The 21,326-nt window shown below is 46.4% G+C and overlaps 1 protein-coding gene across 2 annotated transcripts in view; it reads left to right on the top strand.

Annotated features, from left to right (window-relative positions):
• The window catches only part of LOC138964526 (cadherin EGF LAG seven-pass G-type receptor 2-like), an 84,907-nt gene that overhangs the window by 50,102 nt on the left and 13,479 nt on the right, over positions 1-21,326 (top strand). For both annotated transcript variants that reach the window (XM_070336511.1, XM_070336510.1), the window contains exons 20-29: positions 1,173-1,356; positions 1,769-1,897; positions 2,250-2,340; positions 4,580-4,753; positions 4,965-5,115; positions 5,590-5,796; positions 8,488-8,641; positions 10,022-10,088; positions 10,919-10,985; positions 13,804-13,883. In XM_070336511.1, coding sequence (XP_070192612.1) covers positions 1,173-1,356; positions 1,769-1,897; positions 2,250-2,340; positions 4,580-4,753; positions 4,965-5,115; positions 5,590-5,796; positions 8,488-8,641; positions 10,022-10,088; positions 10,919-10,985; positions 13,804-13,883 — 1,304 coding nt within the window. The remainder of the gene's footprint in view (positions 1-1,172; positions 1,357-1,768; positions 1,898-2,249; positions 2,341-4,579; positions 4,754-4,964; positions 5,116-5,589; positions 5,797-8,487; positions 8,642-10,021; positions 10,089-10,918; positions 10,986-13,803; positions 13,884-21,326) is intronic.

Raw genomic sequence — 21,326 nt, 5'->3', positions numbered from 1 at the left:
TTTTTTGGGGGGGAAGGGTCTTATAAAGGGAGGTTCGACTGTAATGAGAAATGACGAAGGAGAGTCGTGTAAGCATTTGCTTTGCTTGTTTGTTTTGTTTTTGGTTTTTGTTTGCTCAGTAATGAATTAGTTTTAGTGTTTTGGGCATTGACGTCTCAAATTTTCGTTCCTTGTTCAGGTTTGTTGTTGTGTTGTGGTTTTAGACCAAAAAGTGTCCTCTGAGCTTGTCCATATTGAAAATCTAGATTCAGAAGTGGTTGGATTTGTGAAAATGTCTCTGATGTCTGAGTGGCAGTTGCTGGTCAGATTTCTTGGCACATATGTGACCCTCCACCACGAAATGAGTCGCATGTCACCTCGCGCGGTTCTGCGCTAGGCTTAATATAAGTCCGGGGAGTATCTGGCAACAGTGTGAGGGTCACCTTAGTCACAGGCTTATAACTCAAACAAGTTTTCGCTCTTTTCTAAAACGGTTTTCACCACTGGATAGAGCATACAAAACTCTTTAGGAAAATGTAAAAATATGAAAATCATGCAAAGGTGACATGCGACTCATTCCGTGGTGGAGGGTCACATATGTTCTATTTTCTCCAAGGTTACTCAGGATTGCCTCTGTTTTGAGAAAAAGGGAGCGATTCTTAAAATAGAGGTAAATCTGCAGAGGTTATGTACAGAAAATGTGAAAAAAACAAGGTCTTAAAAGGGAGGAAGTCTGAAATTGGGGATTCCACTGTATGAAAGACTTTTTATGGAATCGCTGTCTTCTTCTTCTTCTTCTTCTGCGTTCGTGGGCTGAAATTCCCACGTACACTCGTGTTTTTTGCACGAGTGGAATTTTACGTGTATGACCGTTTTGTACCCCGCCATTTAGGCAGCCATACGCCGTTTTCGGAGGAAGCATGCTCGGTATTTTCGTGTTTCTATAACCCACCGAACTCTGACATGGATTACAGGATCTTTTTCGTGCGCACTTGGTCTTGTGCTTGCGTGTACACACGAGGGTGTTCGGACACCAAGGACAGTCTGCACACAAAGTTGACTCTGAGAAATAAATCTCTCGCCGAACGTGGGGACGAACTCACGCTGACAGCGGCCAACTGGATACAAATCCAGCGCACTACCGGAATCGCTGTCTTAATTTTCCTCATCTTTGTCAATATTTATGTCCACAGCAACTGGTGATTGCTCTGAGCAATGTGACCAGTCTTCCCAATGCAGGATTCTGGCCACGTGTTAACCGCATGTACCAAGGGGCCCCCACTCTGCTTTCGCTGCTGGAGAGTTATCTCCTCACCCTCGCCAAGAACATGCCACAGGCCCAGTCTGGTCCGTTTGAGGCGGTGTCTGATGGAATAGGTAAGTGTTACGAGTAACAGATATTTGCTTGTTTGGGCAAAAAATTCAAATCATTGGAAACACTTTGTTTATGTGAATGTTTTTCATGATGGTGTGCTGTACAGTGTTTTGTTTACAGTAAAGGTGTATTGTGTAAGAGCCACATGTTATTGTGCCTTTGGGGAAAACTGATGTGGATGCCTTTGTCATCTGTCCTAAATGAGTCACGAGAAAAGATCATGACTTAGCTTTCTCCTAGACAATGGTTGACCTGAAGTTTTGACATAGCCTCTGTTATGGTAGCACAAGCCCAACTTTACAGCCTAGAATTCTCAACAGAATTGTCAATTTGATGACACTTGTAATTTTATATCAACTGTACTCACACTGCTGTCTTCATTTCTTCATTTTTGAATGTCATCTTTTTCTTCAGTGTTGGGAGCAGACTGGATGTTGGTGAACAACGTTACTGGTCGACCGGTGCCGAAGTATGACAACATCATCAACAAAGGATCAGCCAATGATCATGCCTCAATTATTCTCCCTCCATCACTCTTCACAGGTTGCTCAACGTTGTCTTATTTCAGATTAATTGAACTGTTGGTTGATGATTGAGTGAGTGAGTGTGTGAGTGGTTGAAAGAGTGAGTGAATTTTAAAAAAGTCATTCGTTTTTTTTATTCTTTCGTTGGTTGGTTTGTTGGTTGGTTGGGTTGGGTTGTTCCTTCATTCATCCATTCATCTATTTAGCTGTGACATAGGTATATTGTCAACTCTCACTTTTCGGTGGTTGTCATCATTGCAAGAGTTGTTATTGTTATTTGTGTTATGCTAGTCCGAAAATTGTTGTTGTCAGGAAGTTGCCGTCTTGACTTTGTTTTCTGTCTACTAAATGTACAATCTTGTCCTTTTCAGGGTCAGGGAGCAGCGATAAGAGTTACTATGGTTACGCCATCTACCACACTATGGGGAAGCTGCTGAATATGAACGCTGATGACTCCATCACGTGAGTGATACACATTGTTCTTTATTTGTTCCTATTTTCCCCTGTTCTAACAATTGCAGGTCTTTGAAAGCTGGTAGCCTTATCAGTCAACAGACATTTACCTGAAAGAAATAAAAGGACTCTTTCTGATTAGCATCGGGCGGGGATGTAGCTCAGTCGGTAGCGCGCTGGATTTGTATCCAGTTGGCCGCTGTCAGCGTGAGTTCGTCCCCACGTTCGGCGAGAGATTTATTTCTCAGAGTCAACTTTGTGTGCAGACTCTCCTCAGTGTCCGAACACCCCCATGTGTACACTTAAGCACAAGACCAAGTGCGCACGAAAAAGATCCTGTAATCCATGTCAGAGTTCGGTGGGTTATAGAAACACGAAAATACCCAGCATGCTTCCTCCGAAAACGGCGTATGGCTGCCTAAATGGCGGGGTAAAAAACGGTCATACACGTAAAATTCCACTCGTGCAAAAAACCTTGACCACGCCCAGCGCCTTCTCATCGGCGTTAGGGGGGCAGAAACCAGTGTGAGAGCCTCAGTAGTTTTTATCCAGTTTTTAACATTGTAACATAGCATTTTTTAACTGTGCTTGAAAAGCCTACATTCTAGGGCAAACGGACTAAAACCGCAAGTACAGCAGCAAGAAGACCAGCTGGAGTTGTACACTATATCCACCTTGTGTACAGTGAACTTTTAAGACTCTTTTAGATGCGCACACCCAAAAAACGTCACGTTGATAGTCGTCGTCGGCTTCTGTGGCGCACCCGCCAACCACCAACCCAGGCGGGTTATCCAGATCCAGATCCACGAGTGTACGTGTGAGTTTCAGCCCACGAACACAGAAGAAGAAGAAGAAGATGATTAGCATCATTATTAAAATGTGAAGCTGTTGGGAGGTTTTATTGTGTGTCTGGTTCGGCTTTCTATATATATGACAGCAACAACACTAACATGGTTGGCCAATAAAATACAGGATTGGAAGGTCGCCTTTGCAGCATGCAAGAGGCTGCCTTGGCAGTTGGTTAAAGGCTGCAAAATTCAACTTTCTAGCCATGAAATAATAATTTGTTCATGTATGTTTCCCCAGTGATTTCAAATTTCTATGCATCAGGAAGACCACCATGTGCGCATATATAAACATTCTTTCTGATGAAAGGTAAGTTGTTGGAACGTTTGTTATTGACAAAACAATATGTCACAGATATGTCAACCCAGCGTATTGTTTTTGTCAATGTGTCAGTTTAGAGGAACGATAAATTGTTTTTAAACTGAAGGTGAGGCGATGGTATTTAGGACTGGACAAGGATGGTGAGGAATGGGGAAGGAATGGAGATAGCGGATGTGGGCGGGGCCTAGAAGTAAGGTGGGAGGGGGGAGGGTGTTGTAGTGGAGGTTTTGGCGCCAAACTTTCTGGCAAGGGAGTGCCAGAGGATACACGCTCTTGCATTAGCGGCAAAGCAGCGGCAGCAGCAGCATTGAAGTGCGCGCGTCGGAAATTGAACATTATTTGTCCCACCAACCAACCCCTATCCACCCCCATGGCAATTTGCTGGATTTCGTCCTATGTCGATAAAGACTTCTACTATGCCTTATCAAATGCATGATGTTTGCTTCTTATCACCTGATCATATTTCCATCGTACGTTTCCGTCGTTGGACGTATGTGTATTCTTTCACTTCATTGAAAAAGGGGGGCTTATGTGTTTTCGTTAAATAACATGTTGTAATTGATTGAATTGTGTGTTGATTTGTTACCGATGTTAGTTTTAGGGTTTTTATTTTCATTTTATTACTGTAATGTTAATGTGTGTGGAGAAGTCCACAGACAACTGTATTGTTGATGTCCGTTAAGTGATATCAAATGTATGTATGTGTCTGTTGACCTGTATGAAAAAGAGGAAAGTAAATGGCCCCCCTGGTTTTGCCCAATGTACGAGACTCGTGAACAGTCGTTATCTTCGGAATGTCTGCGAGAGAATGGAGGGAGAGTCACTGAGTACATCTCTGGGGTGAGAGTCTGTGTGTGGCCGTAGTGTGATTGTGTGTGTGGATAGGGAGTGGCCCACAAGGGCGGAGGGGGGAAGATGAGGGGAGGTGAGGGGGGGGGGGGGGGTGCGTCAAGGAGCGGAAGTTTAAAACAAACGTTCCAACATCTTACCTTTCTTGTTTTTTTATTCTGAATTTTGGAACGTTGGCAGTCTCTATGTTTTTGGATTTTTTCTGATGGCTTCCATTTTGTGTGGCTTACAGAAAGACAGGCCTACCACTGACCACAAACGGCCCGATGTTCACCTTCATGCTGACCAGCAAGGGAGAGCTGGTGTCCGGCAAGCAGTCCCAGCCAGTCTACGTCAGGCTCAAGCTGGCCTCCCCCAACAATAGGACCAACCTGCAGTGTGCCATGTGGATGCCAAGCAGCGATGGGTGAGTCTATTAAGTGTTTGAGGGGCGGTGGGATGATGCGATTTAGTGGTAGATTTCGGCTGTGCTTACTCGTACCTGGTAATAAATGTTAGTGCTTGGTCTGTTTGGAAGACTGGGTATTATGAAGAAGTTTGACAGATGTAGGAGCAACATTTTATATGAAAACATTCATGTGAGATATTTTACTGACATCGATATTTTGTCTTTCTAGCCAAGGAGTGTGGACGGGATCGGAGTGCTCCGTGTCGGACACAGACTGCCAGGTGACATCAGAGTCTGAAGACTGCAAGGCCGTCTACATCACCTGTAAATGCTTCCACCTGTCTACCTACGCCATCATTGTGGACCTGGAAGATGGAACGGTGAGTACCTTTATTATGAGGCAAACTTAGTGAATAATAATAATAATGAACACTTATTACTCGCCCCTACTCACTAGAGCTCACGACGATGTACAATAGCAACAGCGTGCTCACATACACACACACACACGCGCACACACACACACACACACACACACTAACACACTAAAATACAGTTTGACTATCCTTAAAAACTCAGGTTTGTATTTGTATGTGAGTGTGTGTGTGTGCGAGGGTGGGTGGGACCAAGGTGAACACAGGGAAAATGAAAGTTTGGCATGAGGTGTACATTGTAGTTGTATAGTATTGACGCCTATCCAGGTTTGCGTTTTGTTTGGTTGTTCGTCATGTTACCTTCCGTTTATGTTAATGAAAAATAGGTAAGGAAATGAACGTCTGCCACAAACTGTCTGTGTCAGTATAAAACTACTTTTTCTCCATTTTTTAATTACTCATCCTCTGCTTTCTTTTCAGTTGCCAAAAGCAGCAGCAATACAGCTGGAGGCCTTCATGTATGTGTTGGTAGGAGTGTCACTGGCGCTACTGCTGGTAGCGTTCTTCATCCTCATCTCCTACAAGGCCTTGCAGAGCAACTGGAACAGCATCCACATCAACCTCATCTTCGTCATCATCATCTCTGCCCTCGCCTTCTCAGTCGGCATCAACAGAACCAGTCCCAAGGTTTGTCTTCAACTCTAATTGTTTAACCTACAATTCTTGTTTTTTCATTTTGTCTTGAACTCTTTTTTGGTGGAATGCATATGTGTGGTTAGAGGAGTAGATGAGTTCATTTAGAGGATACACAGGAATGTGGAAATCGTGAGATTTGTTTAGTCTCCTCTGAGTGTAGGACAATAAAGAAGAAAAAGTTTAGTCTCCTGTTAAATGTATGTCTTTCTTATCAGTTACACAGGGCTTTGTATTCTAAATGTTTCCAATTTCCCATAACCTACTTAATCCTGATTTTGTAGTGTTCTCAAATTAACATCTTTTGTGCAAACATGTATTCGAACTAGGTGCTTTTGAACAACAGAAGCTGCCAAAAGCGGTTTACCTGGAGAATGAGTTAATTTGGCAGTTATAAAAGCGTGTCAGTAACTATTTCAAGTAGATGTGAACAATTCCAGTATCTGTGATTTTCACCAGACATAGCAAATAAACATTCTTCCCCTGACTGCTGAAATGAAGGAGAAATTACAGTGGAACCCCTTTTAAGACCTTCAGAAATCGGGAGAAAATAATGTCTTAAAAAGAAGGGAGTCTTAATATGGGGGTAATTTGTTTGTTTGTTTGCTTAACTCCCAGCCGACCACGAAGGGCCATATCAGGGCGGTGCTGCTTTGACATATTACGTGCGCCACACACAAGACAGAAGTCGCAGCACAGGCTTCATGTCTCACCCAGTCACATTATTCTGACACCGGACCAACCAGTCCTAGCACTAACCCCATAATGCCAGACGCCAGGCGGAGCAGCCACTAGATTGCCAATTTTTAAAGTCTTAGGTATGACCCGGCCGGGGTTTGAACCCACGACCTCCCGATCACGGGACGGACGCCTTACCACTAGGCCAACCGTGCCGGTTATATGGGGGTAAACTTACAGAGGTTATGAACAGAAAGTCTGAGAAAACAGGGTCTTAAAAGGGGCAGGGGCTCACATCCACGTCGGACATCGAACATACACGGATATTTTTTCCAAATGTCCTATACATTTTTCATGCAAGAGGACATATGTCCTATTGTTTTTGTCACAAAGTGGTCATTGTCCGATTATGCTTTCATTTGATCCGGACATTGTCAGTACTTTCCAACCCCCCGCGGGTTAGGAGGAAGAATTTACCCGATGCTCCCCAGCATGTCGTAAGAGGCGACTAACGGATTCTGTTTCTCCTTTTACCCTTGTTAAGTGTTTCTTGTATAGAATATAGTCAATTTTTGTAAAGATTTTAGTCAAGCAGTATGTAAGAAATGTTAAGTCCTTTGTACTGGAAACTTGCATTCTCCCAGTAAGGTAATATATTGTACTACGTTGCCCGGTAGCTCAGTTGGTAGAGCACTGGACTTGTGATCGGAAGGTCGCAGGTTCGAATTCGGGCCGGGACGGACACGGGTCAACTTTATGTGCAGACCCAGAGACGGAAGCCATGTCCCACCCCCGTGTCATCACAATGGCACGTAAAAGACCTTGGTCATTCTGCCATAAGTGCAGGTGGCTGAATACACCTAAACACGCAGACACCTGGGTAGCGCGACTCCGTTGCTGCTAGCTTTCCACTGGGAGGAAGCGACCCGAATTTCCCAGCGATGGGACAATAAAGTAATGAAAATGAAATGAACAAGAGGCGAAGCCTTCAAGGCTCACGTAAGAAATAGACAAACAGTAACACAAACTCAATCACTCCGTCACACATACACACCCACACACACAGTAAGCTTAGGTGACACTGTGCAAGAAAGAGAGACACTAGATCTAGATCTGTCTGTCTGCATGTAGCCTACTTACAGGGACACGACTGCCAAATAGTCTCGGCCCGCTCAAAATAACAATGACCGAGACCACACACACCACGCGAGAGAGAAAGACTACAGGGAGGCATGCCGTCATGATGCATTAATTGACGTCAAACACTTTTGACCGTGACGTAATCTTATGCGAGCTTTATCCATAGTCTTGGATAACCACTCACACATAGACTCGGAAATGTTAAAGTTTCTACCACAGACATACACACACACGCACGCACACACACACACACACACACACACACGCACAAACGCACAGACAGACAAAGTTACGATCGCATAGGCTACACTTCGTGAGCCAAAAAATGAAAAAGCCCCTGGAGCAAATTTTTGATTAGTGCTTTTGTGAACAAGAAACAATTGACAAGTGGCTCTATCCCATCTCCCCCCTTTCCCCGTCGCGATATAACCTTCGTGGTTGAAAACGACGTTAAACACCAAATAAAGAAAGAAAGTACTTTCCAATTTACAGTAGTTTGATTTCCTATTTTATCGATGTATTGCGAAGCGATGTGTCTCTCCAAGCAGACGAAACTTGGGGAGACTTTATGATTGTGCTTTTTATAGAGGAAAGCTTCCTAGGGTGGCAACTCTGAATGCTCCAAGCCAAGCCGGTTGACAATTTTATTTGTTCTGTTACCTTTGTGACAAGAAACTAGTCAAGTTTAATTCAATTTACGTTTTGTTGCGTGAAAAAAATGTCCTATTGGTTTATTTTTGTTCAGGACAAATGTCCAATCACTTTTGCATTGTCCAGGACATGGATGTGAGCCCCTGAAGGGGTCTTAAATTTGGGTGTCTTTAAAAGGAGGGTTCCACTGTATTGTAACCCATTTGTAATTTACAGCTGTTCTGCCGCCTGATGGCCATATTCCTGCACTACTTCTATATGTCGGCCTTTGCCTGGCTGTACGTGGAGGTGTTGCACATCTACCGCATGCTGACAGAGAAACAGACCATCAACTACGGCTCCATGAAGTTCTACTACCTCTTGGGATATGGTGAGCAACAACTTGTTGGATCATTTATTTATTTATTGTTTGTTTGTTTGATTATTTATTATTTATTTATTTATTTATTTATTCAACTGGTTATTTATTTATTCAACTGGTTATTTATTTATTTACTTGTTTGTTTGTTTTTATTTATTATTTTATTTTTTGTTGTTGATTACATACTAAAGTATTTGATATCTGCCTTTGGTTATTTGATATCTTAACAACGCTCTGCCTTATTTTGTTTAAGATATTTATTAAACTGTTTATTAATTTATTCAACTGGTTATTTATATGTTTGTTTGTTTTTCTTTATTATTTTATTTTTTGTTGTTGATTACATACTAAAGTATTTGGTATCTGCCTTTAGAGAACACTCTTGGGGTCAACCCAAGAAATCTGAACATTGAGATAATCGACAGAGGAGCATGTCCTTTGTTGGTATTTGGTGTGGCCTTGACTCATCTCCCAGGTACGGATAGATCCGTACCCATTCATATGGCTATATCTGACTAGGTACGGATATATCCGTACACACATAGCCACTACATTGTATCTGCTCTCATTCGGAACATATCCGCATTCTGCTCAGACTGTTAGCTTTACTGAGTTGCTTCCTGTAACGTCGATCTAACACCTGCATTCTAGCGTGTTGATACACAGTTCTACAGAGTTATGGTACATTTTTCAAAACATTTACAATTCTGAGTGACCTGCTGCAGCACAGCTGGTTTCGGCTAAAAAAAACTTAGTCAATATAGGTGGGGTACAAAGTGTTAAAACAGGTGCTTCACAGTACCGTACTTTCCGGGTCATAAGGCGCGACTTTTTTCCTCGAGTTCGACCCCTGTGTCTTGTATAACGAAGCGCCTAATCCGTGTATGAAATACGAAAAAAATCAAAGAGGCCGCTTGAGTACCAGTCAAACAACTTGTGATAATGCATGTTTCAGCTACTAGGTACTGCCCTGCCTTTGATCTGGCCGCACACACAGATTTCCACTCTGTTAAACTCCCGGTGCAGGAAGTGTTTCCTCTCTCAGATATGACAGGGGAACCACCTCTCATGGCAAAAACTGGGTCATTGACCCCTGGGAAGAAGGTCGTGTCTATAAACAAGGCCACCCAGCTATCACAATGCCTTTGATCTGGCCGCACACACAGAGCACACATATTTTCACTCAGTTAAAGTCGGTCACTGACCGGTCACTGACCCCGGTGCAGGAAGTGTTTCCTCTCTCAGATATGACAGGGGAACCACCTCTCATGGCAAAAACTGGGTCAATTTGGTGATTTTGCTGATTTGTATGAATAATTGCATCATGGAACAGCTGTTTCTCGGTTGATCTTGCAGTGTGAATTACAATATGTTTGTGTTATTTTGCAGTGATTCCCGGCATCATTGTGGGTCTGGCTGTGGGTCTATACACTGATGGATATGGCAATGACACTTTGTGAGTTAGAGTTTTTATCGAAAGAGATTTCATTTTGGTTGAGCATCTTCTTGATGCCAGAATTGCATGGGTGCAACTCTGCCGGCTACACGCCGGCAGCCGGTTTTTGGTTTCATCGGCTGCCGATGTTTTTGTTCCAGGAGAGGGGTTTTTTGGCATTTTAAATACTAAAAAAGCTGGACCCCAACTTTTGCCGGTTTTGGGAATTTTCCATGTTGCACCCATGGAATTGTCATGAGTCAGGAGTTACCATGGCAAAATCACAATCAAAATGTTTAGTTGAGAGACAGTCCCGAGTGATTAATGTTCTATTGATTTAAACACCTTAGGTCCTAATCTGTGCATTAAGCACATTTTGTTTAGGCCTAAAAAATAATTAGGTGTGGTTACGGTAACCCGACCTACCCTATTTTTAGGGGCCGACCCTATAACTTTTTATTACATTTGTCAAAAAAACCCACAAAAAAACAAGAAAACGAGTGCAGAAAACGCATTGAAAGCGAAATCGCCCGAGTCGCACACTTATTTCCCTGTCAAGTAGGTTTAATTTGTACACATTAGAAAAAAAAGTTTAAAAAAAAAAAAGTGATTGCCTACCTTCCTACCCTATTTTTTTGGCTATGTTACCGTAACCACACTTATTTTTTTGTTGGCCTTAGCTCTGTTTCTGTTTGTTTGTGCTGCCCTACATGCCAATCGGCATAATGGCAGTAAGTAAGTGAATCTGTCTGAGTTTATTTTTATGCACCGATGTTCTTTCTGATTAAAAATGTGTTGGTCTATTGTACCCGTTAATTTTGTAGCACATTAACTTGTTTTGAATGTTTCAGCTGCTGGCTGGAGACTTCAGAAATGTTCATCTGGAGCTTTGCTGGACCCATTGTTGTGGTTGTTGTGGTGAGTCAAACGCTCAAATTATGCGTTCTAATTAACTTCATCTCACTAACTTATCCCTGTATGAACAAATTTAACGAATCAAAATGAAATATGTACCTTGACATGGGGATAGAAGTTGAACATGAGTTTAATAAGTTGGTGGTGAAGGTTGAAAAAGTTGGCAAGGGAAGTAAACACTTCTGTTGCTTGATAGTTGATTGTGTTTTGTTTCATGCAAGCTGTTTCATCAATCAATCAATGAGTCTTATATCGCGCATATTCCGTGGGTACAGTTCTAGGCGCTCTGCAGTGATGCCGTGTGAGATGAAATTTTATACGGCCAGTAGATTGCAGCCATTTCGGCGCATATTTACCTTTCACGGCCTATTATTCCAAGTCACACGGGTATAGGTAGACAATTATTAACTGTGCCTAAGCAATTTTGCCAGGAAAGACCCTTTTGTCAATCGTGGGATCTTTAACGTGCACACCCAATGTAGTGTACACGGGGGGAGGTTCGGACACCGAAGAGAGTCTGCACACAAAGTTGACTCTGTGAAATAAATTTCCGCCGAACCTGGGATCGAACTCACGCTGACAGCGGCAAACTGAATACAAATCCAGCGCGCTACCAACTGAGCTATATATATATACTGACTACTGTGGAACCCCCTTTTAAGACCCCCCATTTTTAGCCTCCCTTTCTTTGAAGACCTTGTTTTCTCAGACGTTCTGTTAATACTTACTTACTTACTTACTTATGCCTTTGACCCCGTCCGGGGCATAGGCCGCCAACAAGAGCTCGCCAGGCACTCCGATCCTGGGCCATTAGCTCTCCAGCTGGAGATCCATCTTCTCCCAGGGCTGAAATGTTCCTTGTATCTCTTGTTGACGTTTTTGTAACGAGTACTTTTTTCCATGGATGAGTTGTTAGCCCTTCGCACAACCCCCAACCTGGAGGGCCAGGGTGTATACTTAGTCTGGCTCCATTCACCTCAGACCTGTCCGGCGTGGTTACACCTGCCAGGAGCACTGTGAAGGCTCCGGCCGGCATAGCTCTTTAGATCATCAGGGCACACAAGCTGCTACGCCACGGCAAGGCATATACACCAGTAGCAGTTCTGTTAATAACCTCTGTAAAATCACCCCCATTTTAAGACTCCCTCCTTTTTATATTTAGTCAAGTTTTGACTAAATATTTTAACATCGAGGGGGAATCGAAACGAGGGTCGTGGTGTATGTGCGTGTGTCTGTCTGTCTGTCTGTCTGTGTGTGTGTGTGTGTAGAGCAATTCAGACTAAACTACTGGACCGATCTTTATGAAATTTGACATGAGAGTTCCTGGGTATGAAATCCCCGAACGTTTTTTTCATTTTTTTGATAAATGTCTTTGATGACGTCATATCCGGCTTTTCGTGAAAGTTGAGGCGGCACTGTCACGCCCTCATTTTTCAACCAAATTGGTTGAAATTTTGGTCAAGTAATCTTCGACGGAGCCCGGACTTCGGTATTGCATTTCAGTGTGGTGGCTTAAAAATTAATTAATGACTTTGGTCATTAAAAATCTGAAAATTGTAAAAAAAAATAAAAATTTATAAAACGATCCAAATTTACATTTATCTTATTCTCCATCATTTTCTGATTCAAAAAACATATAAATATGTTATATTTGGATTAAAATCAAGCTCTGAAAATTAAATATATAAAAATTATTATCAAAATTTTTTTTTCGAAATCAATTTAAAAACACTTTCATCTTATTCCTTGTCGGTTCCTGATTCCAAAAACATATAGATATGATATGTTTGGATTAAAAACACGCTCAGAAAGTTAAAACGAAGAGAGCTACAGAAAAGCGTGCTATCCTTCTCAGCGCAACGAATACCCCGCTCTTCTTGTCAATTCCACGGGCACTGCCTTTGCCACGGGCGGTGGAGTGACGATGCTACGAGTATACGGTCTTGCTGCGTTGCGTTGCGTTCAGTTTCATTCTGTGAGTTCGACAGCTACTTGACTAAATATTGTATTTTCGCCTTACGCGACTTGTTAAGATTCCTGGAGGTCTTAAAAGGGGGGTTCCACTGTATATGTACTTCTAGGTCAGTATTGTTCTTGTTTTATTTGTAGAGGTTTGGTTGGTTATTGTTTTTATCGCCCCCACAACCTATATGCAGGGATTGCGCTAGGATTTTTCAAATTGCGTACGGCTCACGCAATGTCGGCCAAAAAACGCGTAAAGCAGAACCGATTTTGCGTCACACTATAACACAGTTAAATCATGTCAAAAGCACGCGAAAAAACCAGGACAACTTTCGCTGCATGCCGTTTTGAATGAATCAAAGACAGGCTTGAACTGAAAGCGTATCTCGGCCTAGTTTTGGCGCCACATGCCCAGTGCATTTTGGGTGTATGTTCTCGTTTCAGAAAACCGACCGGCGTTGCTTTGCGTCGCTTGCGACACTCTTATGCCAAGAGCACGTCACCTCATTTTGTTTTATCCAAAACAGACTTTAGATTTGAACTCGCGCGCTTGTGCTATGTTTGATCCAGAACAGACTAGAGATTCTAAACTCGCGCGCGTGTGCTAAAGTTTGATTCAGTATTGGGATGTGCTGCTGAGCATGCCGTTTTCAATAGAAGTTGTTTTGCGTACGCATAAGCGCCGGGAAAATGCGTGGGCGGATTTTAAAACGCGTCAAATACGCAAAAAACATGCGTTAACGCGATCCCTGTATATGGCTATCTGGGACCACACAATTATTGGAGTTGACTATCAAGGCAAACGATTGATGTTACCCTTGTACAATATTTTCATGGTGTTGTTTATTTTTCCTTTCAGCTGAACATCATCACCTTCATGTTGGCAGTGAAGGCCAGTTGTCGCGAGAAAGTGCAAGTGGCAGACATCAGCTCTGTTAGGTAAGAACATGTTTTGTCAAGGGCGTGAGAATGGCGTTTCTCAAGTTTTACTTCAATTTAGAGAGAGTGGGAGAATGTGTGTATGTCTGAGCGGGAGTGAGCTATGTTTTTATTCCAGCTAGAAAGATATGCTGTCTACATATATATTACAGTCACTGTGACCAATAGACAATGTTCGGAAATAACTCTTATAACTCAATAAATAACTCTGATAACTCAATAAATAACTCTTATAACTCAATAAATAACTCTTATAACTCAATAAATAAACTCATAACTCAATAAATAACTCATATAACTCAATATATAACTCAATAAATAACTCTTATAACTCAATAAACAACTCTTATAACTCAATAAATAACTCTTATAACTCAATAAATAACTCAAGTGTTTATGGGTTGTGGAAGAGTTGCTTTCCCTTGTTTTCATAGAAACAATGAGGCAAGCCTACAATGGCACGTGTACCTTGCCTCAGCATTTCTATAGAAATGCATTGAAAAACAAGGGTAAGCAACTAATCCACAACCCATAAAAGCTTGAAAGAGTTATTTCCGGAATTCATCTATTTCATTGTCTGTTCTGTTCTTCAGCAAAAATTATCAGACTTTCTGTCTGTTCTGAGGCAAGCCTACAATGTTACATGTAGCTTGCCTCCATATTTGTTGGCCTAGTGGTAAGGCGTCCGCCCCGTGATCGGGAGGTCGTGGGTTCGAACCCCGGCCGGGTCATACCTAAGACTTTAAAATTGGCAATCTAGTGGCTGCTCCGCCGGGCGTCTGGCATTATGAGGTTAGTGCTAGGACTGGTTGGTCCGGTGTCAGAATAATGTGACTGGGTGAGACATGAAGCCTGTGCTGCGACTTCTGTCTTGTGTGTGGCGCACATTATATGTCAAAGCAGCACCGCCCTGATATGGCCCTTCGTGGTCGGCTGGGCGTTAAGCAAACAAACAAACAAACAAAGCCTCCGTATTTCTATGGAAAAGCAGTGAAAAACAAGGGTAAGTAACTAATCCACAACCCATAAAAACCTGACAGAGAAATTTCCGGAATTCATCTGTTTCTTTGCCAACTGTGGCACACATATGCAATACGCCTACCACATAGAGTACTACATCTACAGGTGATGTGGACACATTGTTAACATGGTGTAATGTTGAGTGTGTGTGTGTGTGTGTGTGTGCGTGCAAGCAATTCAGTGAGCACTCTGTATTTTGTTGTGTTTGAATGTATTATGTATTGAATGTACTCAAGCCAAGCTACATTCCTGTTTATTGCACATGGTTGTAATAAAATCTGATGTCTTATGTCAATGTCTGCAAATGTAAGGCTTCTTTTTAAGCCTACTGTCTATATGATACTTACCGAGACAGTACTATTCTTGCACATTATCTATTATAGGCCGAAAAAAATTGGACAAAACGCTGCGTGGGTACAATTATCTCCCATAACCATGCGCCACCGTGGATCCCAAGCACTGTCCGAGTGCTTCCCCCTTACAGGATGTAGGTGGCGCGTCCTCTTTCTTTATGAGCTGCAGACCCTCAAAAAGCCCATAACATATCAAGAGGGGAGGCGGGAGGGAAACTCTAATAGTACTGTCTCGGTAAGTATCATATAGACAGTAGGCTTAAAAAGAAGCCTTACAGTCAATATAACACTTACCTCGACAGTACTATTCTTGCACAGAATACCAGAGTGGTGTGAGGGTGATATGTAGAGTATTAAACTCCTTAATCAAAATCACTTAAATCCAAGGATTAAGATACCCAGGCAATTTTCGAACAGTACTACCGTAAAAGAAAATATACCCAAGAAAAATACCTTAGACTGACGTGACCATGCTGGCAACCACTGCTTTGGCAATGCCATACGACTGGTCAAGCCTGAGACTGGAAAAGTCTCGCATATAGTGGTTAATAAACGTGGCTGGAGTCTTCCAGAACGCGACCGCCATTATGCTTTGGAGCGAGGCACCCCGCACGTGCGCCAACGAGGAGCCGATAGCCCGAATCTCGTGTGCCCTGATGTCAGGGACCACATCCACTTGAGCATGAACATAAGCCTGTTTGATAAGCAAGGTCAGCCAACGAGCTAAAGTTTGTCTAGAAATATCCGATTGGTACTTCGGATTAAGCGAGACAAACAGTGACCGCTTAGAAGACCGAAAGCTACGTGTTCTATCCAGGTACATTCTAAGGGCACGTACTGGGCAGAGGAAGCGATCAGGGTCATCATGTTCAAGAGTGGGAGCCAAGGCTTGAATGACTACTGGTTTGGACAACTCCGAGGCATTCTGATTCTTGGCTCGAAAGTCTGGTAGGAAAGCCAACGTCACCTGATGTGTGGTGAACTCAATGTCAAATTCCAGGCCACTCAAAGCTTGAATACCACTGAGTCTACGGCAAGTGGCTAAAGCGATGAGGAACACAGTCTTAAAAGTCAGTAACTTGATACTAATGCCTGCCAGGGGTTCAAACTCCTTGCTACGCAGGAGTTTGAGAACCAGGAAGACATCCCACTTGGGAAATGAAACCCGAGGTTTAGACACCGCTGCATTGCTAATACCCGAAAGGACATTAGCGATGAGGGAGGAACTGATCAAGTGTTCAGGTCTGCGACCAGTAGCAGCCGCAATCGTAGAAGTGATGGCAGATTTGTATCCAAGAAGAGTCTTAGAAGAAAGACTCTTCTTTTGATACACTTCCACCAGGAAGTTGGCCAAGTCCTGTGTTGAGGGATAAAGCGGCTTTATCCCCTTGGACAAGGCGAAGGAGGCCCAAGCTCTCCAGCGTAAGTCGTAGAGCTTATTAGTTGATCGCCTCTTAGCGTTCAAGGAAAACTCTACTGAACTCTTGTGCAATCCTAGTGCAAGCAGTTTGGAGCGCACAAGAGCCATGCGGTCAAGCACAGACTCTCTGGACGTGGATGAGGGAGGCCTGATCGAGGCTGGAGCAGACTTCCCCCGTCCAGATTCAGAGGTAGAGGGTCTACGTGGGTGAGACCGCGAAGATCTGGAAACCACGGAGCTGTTGGCCAGTAAGGCGCGACCAAAATCAGTCTTGGCCGTTCCTGCAGATACTTTGCCAGTACCCTCGGAATCAGAGATGTCGGGGGATAGGCGTAAGCATCGAGGAGCCTTCACGAGAGAGTGAATGCGTCCACGTGGAACGCATTCGTGTCTCGAAAGGGGCTGACGTACCTGGGAAGCCGAGCGCTGAATCGAGTTGCGAACAGATCGATCAGAGGACGGTCCCACCTTGCCCACAGACGCTGTAGAACGTTGTGAGCGATGGTCCATTCTGTGGGGAGAACCTGATCGCCCCGACTGAGAATGTCGGCCAGGGCGTTCAGTTTCCCCGGAACGAATTGGACTGACATCCGGACCTGATTGGTCTGGCACCAGAGCAGAATCTCCTCCGCTAACAGGGAGAGGGACCGAGAATTGGTGCCCCCCTGGTGGCGAAGGTAAGCTAGGCATGTGGTGTTGTCCCCGTGGACCAACACATCCTGATCCCGAATCAGGAGGCGAAACTCCAGCAGAGCCCGACGAACTGCCTCCAACTCTAGAAAGTTGATGTGTAGGAGGGACTCCTCCTGGGTCCAGACCCCCTGGGCCTCGTGCAGGTCCAGGTGGGCCCCCCAACCCCGCGTAGAAGCGTCGGTGTACAGGAAGAGAGACGGCCGTCTCGGTTGGATAGGCACCGCAGAGTTGAGCCAGATCGGGTCCAGCCATTGGACTACAGCCTCGTGAAACCAAGGCCCGATCTGGACCAACTCGGTGTAATCGAGAGGCCTGGAAGTCCGATCTGCTACTGCCCGTTGCAGGGGACGTTTGTGTAGCCTTGCAAGGGGCAGCAGCAGAGCGACAGACTCCATGGAACCCAACAGTTCCGCCAGCCGTCTGTGAGGAACAGCGCGGCAAGCCTGAATGGAGAGGATCTTTCGCCTCAGGGAGAGGATCCTGTCCGGGGAGGGAGACACAGTGTAAAGCACTGTGTCGAACGCCATCCCCAAGTAGCAAAACTGCTGGGCTGGCACGAGGTCCGACTTGTGCCACTGTATCTGGAACCCCAAGGCATGGGTCCGGTCCAGGACCTGCCGGGTGTGTTGGAGGCATTGATCGCGAGACTGGGCCAGGGTGAGCCAATCGTCCAGATATTGACGCAGACGCACACCCTGAGCTCTGACCAACGCCGCCAGCTCCTTGACCACCTTTGTAAAAATCAGCGGGGCCAAGGACAGGCCGAATGGGAGGGCCCGAAACTCGAACACTGTGCCCTCCCAAACAAACCGGAGCAGATGTCGGTACCCCGGGGCCACCAGGATGTGGAAGTAAGCATCCTGGAGGTCCACAGACGTGGCCCAATCGTTTGGCCGGATGGCCAACCGGACCGACGAAGGGGTTTCCATCTTGAACTTGCACCTGCGAAGGTACAAGTTCAAGGTGGAGAGGTCCAACACCGGCCTGAACCTGCCGTCCTTTTTGGGGACGGTGAACAGGCGGGAGTAGAACCCCGGAGAAGGCTGAGAAAGGGGGTAGACAGCCTTCTTCTCGACCAACGAGTTCACCTCGTCTTGAAGAGCCTGCCATCTGGCAGGGTCTCGAGGAGGGGGGAACGTCAATGGTAGAGCGGACAGGTTGTGACGACAGCGGTAGAGAAAACCCCGACCCCACCACCCTCAAGATAAACTGGTTGGAGACCAGTCTGCCCCACATGTCGCGGGCCCGAAAAAGGGAACCGACGGACGAAAGAGGGGCAACTTGAGGGGGCGTCAACGTAGGGCCGGGACTCACTGAAAATTCTGCTGGCGGGCAGGCGCAGGCTTGCGACCACCCCCCTGGTGGTGCTGCTTACCCTTACCTGTCTGAGCACCCTTCCTCTTGCGCTTGGGAGCACGAGAAGCTGGGGCCGCAGGGGGGAACGCGACAGGCGCCTGAGAGGAGGAAGAAGGAGGCAGTGAAACTGGCTTCTTCTTCTTCTGAGGCTGGGAGCTGGAGGTGACTGTAGCACTTCTCTTACTCCCCGCCGACGTCGCCGAAGCAGCGAGGCCAACCATCAGAGAATCAGTGTTCCTCTGGCGTGTGGACTCCACCACAGAACGGACAGTGCCCGGATGAAAGAGGGAAGAAGGCTGAGGAAACGTGTTCCTCAGACTCTTCCTCATATCCGGAGGGAGAAGTAGCCAGAAAATGATCACGGAACAGGGCCAACAAGTGGACCCGTGTTCCAATGGCCAATTCTGCCGCAGTCGTCACGCACGATCGCACGGCATGCAAAGCCCGATTCACTCGAACCGTGTCAAGGACCCGAGTGGAATCGGACTCTGCCCGATCGGGAGGGTCCAACAGTGTGGACAGCGTGCTCATCCATGTCAAGGCCTGTGATTGGGCCTCGACAATGGAAGAAACGGTGGCCTCAAGATTGTGGAACGAAGCAGAGCTCAGTTCCACCTTCTTGACCGAAGGCACCTCCCCAACGAACACATCACCGTCAGCCCCACCCTGAACACTCGAAGTCTGGAAAGGGAGAGTTCGAGAGTCAAAGGGAAAAGGGAGGGACGAAACAGATTGGACCCGAGGAAACAGTGGAGGTGCGCCTCCCGAAGGAAAGCACGGCACTGAATCCGCGTCCTCCCGAGGAACATAGGTCGCGTTTGCACGTGAATCTGTACTCCTCAGGCGATGTGCTGCCGCTTCCACCGTGGCACTAAGACTAGGGTGGAACGCGAATTGCCGGCGGCCGGATCGTTCATAAAACGAGCCGCCGGCAGACGCGGCGTGTGCCTCCCGCGCCCGGGCCGAAGCGGACTCCAAGGACGAGAGGGCGTCGGAGGGAAGGACGTCCTGAAACTGTTCAAACGTCCTTCTAGCTGTGCGAGGGAGAGCCTCCTGCCTCTCGTCCTCAGACTCCGGGTCCACGTCCTGTGTGTCAACCGAAGGGTTGGGAACACTAGACGACAGACGCTTAAGAGAGGCATCCGTGGCGTCAAGACGCCGCGTGATGTCTGTCATGTACTGTTGGAAAGTACGAAGCATAGCTTCGGAAGTTCCATCAGAAACCGGCAAGGGTAGAGGATCAGTGTTAACCTCAGGGCGACCCTGATCCTCCTCCCCATCGTCCTCCGACTCACTCTCCTCTTCACTTCCCGACAACTCCTCAACAGCAGGAGTGTAGGAAGCTTGAGGAGGAGGAGCCGAAAGTGATGAAGTAGGCTGTGACGAAACGCCCACTGAAGCAAGAGGCCGCGAAGACCTCTGCCCCAAAGACGAAACGTCTCCAGCAGCCGAAGGGAGAGAAAAACAAAAACCCTGCGACTGTTGGGTCAGCCCAGCCAACGAACCCCCGCCATTTATAGACTGAACAGGAACCCATCGGGTCTGATCAGAAAAGAAATGGTCCGGTCCGGTCGGGGGTGCCGATCCGGTCCGGTGGTCCGGTACCATCCGGAGGTCCCGTTCGGCACAGAACCATCCGTACCCACAAAAGTGTTCGGGTGGTTCGGTCCGGACGTGGAAACACCGTACCATCCGGACCCGTAGGTCCGGTGGTCCGGTGTGTTCCGGTTCGGTGCCAGACCACCCGGACCAACAGAGGTGGTCGGGTTGTCCGGTCCCGACCGGACCACTGGTCCGGTACCGTACCATCCGGACCCGGTGGTCCGGTGTGTTCCGGTTCGGTGCCAGACCACCCAGACCAACAGAGGTGGTCGGGTGGTCCGGTCCCGACCGGACCACTGGTCCCGTACCGTACCATCCGGACCCGTAGGTCCGGGAAGGGCCAGAGGTACTGTCCCGCACCGGACCCTAAGGTCCGGTACGGTCCCGTACCATGGGTCCCGTCCGGACCAAACCCGGAGGTCAAGTCCAGTCGGGACCCGTGGGTCCGGTTCGATCCCGACCCGTAAGCCTGGAACGTTCCGGACCCTTGGTCCGGACCATCCGTCACCCGAACACCAGACGCTAAGGAATGGCGTGGGGTCAAGACGGTCCGGTCGGAGGTGTCGGTCTGAGCAACAGAAACAATGTTCCCGTCGCCCTGACCATTCGACAGAAGTACCACGTTCTGTCGAACACCTCCACGTCCAGTAACTAGTCGGCCGGAGCGTTTCATAGAGGGACAGCCACCAGTCACACGGACGTCAGAGGGAACCGTAGTAGCAGTGGTCGTAGGCACGAAGCCTGAAACCCCTGCCTCCACAGGACCGCCCTGAACGGGGTCAATTCGCATCCCAACCCCAGCGGGGAGGGAATTCATAGACCCCGTCATCTCCTCCGATCTCCCCCCCCATGAGTCCGAGACTACTGTCGAAACAGCAGTAGACGACCCAGCGAGGGAGTTCAGAGGAGGACCCGTGTCCCTCCTGGCTTCCACAGCGGTGGAAACCGAGGAGGGCACAGGAGAGGCACCGGAAAAGAAAGAAGTCGAAACCTGAGTCT

Source organism: Littorina saxatilis, linkage group LG4 (assembly GCF_037325665.1).
Source record: "Littorina saxatilis isolate snail1 linkage group LG4, US_GU_Lsax_2.0, whole genome shotgun sequence".
Classification (NCBI taxonomy): Eukaryota; Metazoa; Mollusca; class Gastropoda; order Littorinimorpha; family Littorinidae; genus Littorina; species Littorina saxatilis.
This window is presented reverse-complemented; position numbering and strand designations above follow the sequence as displayed.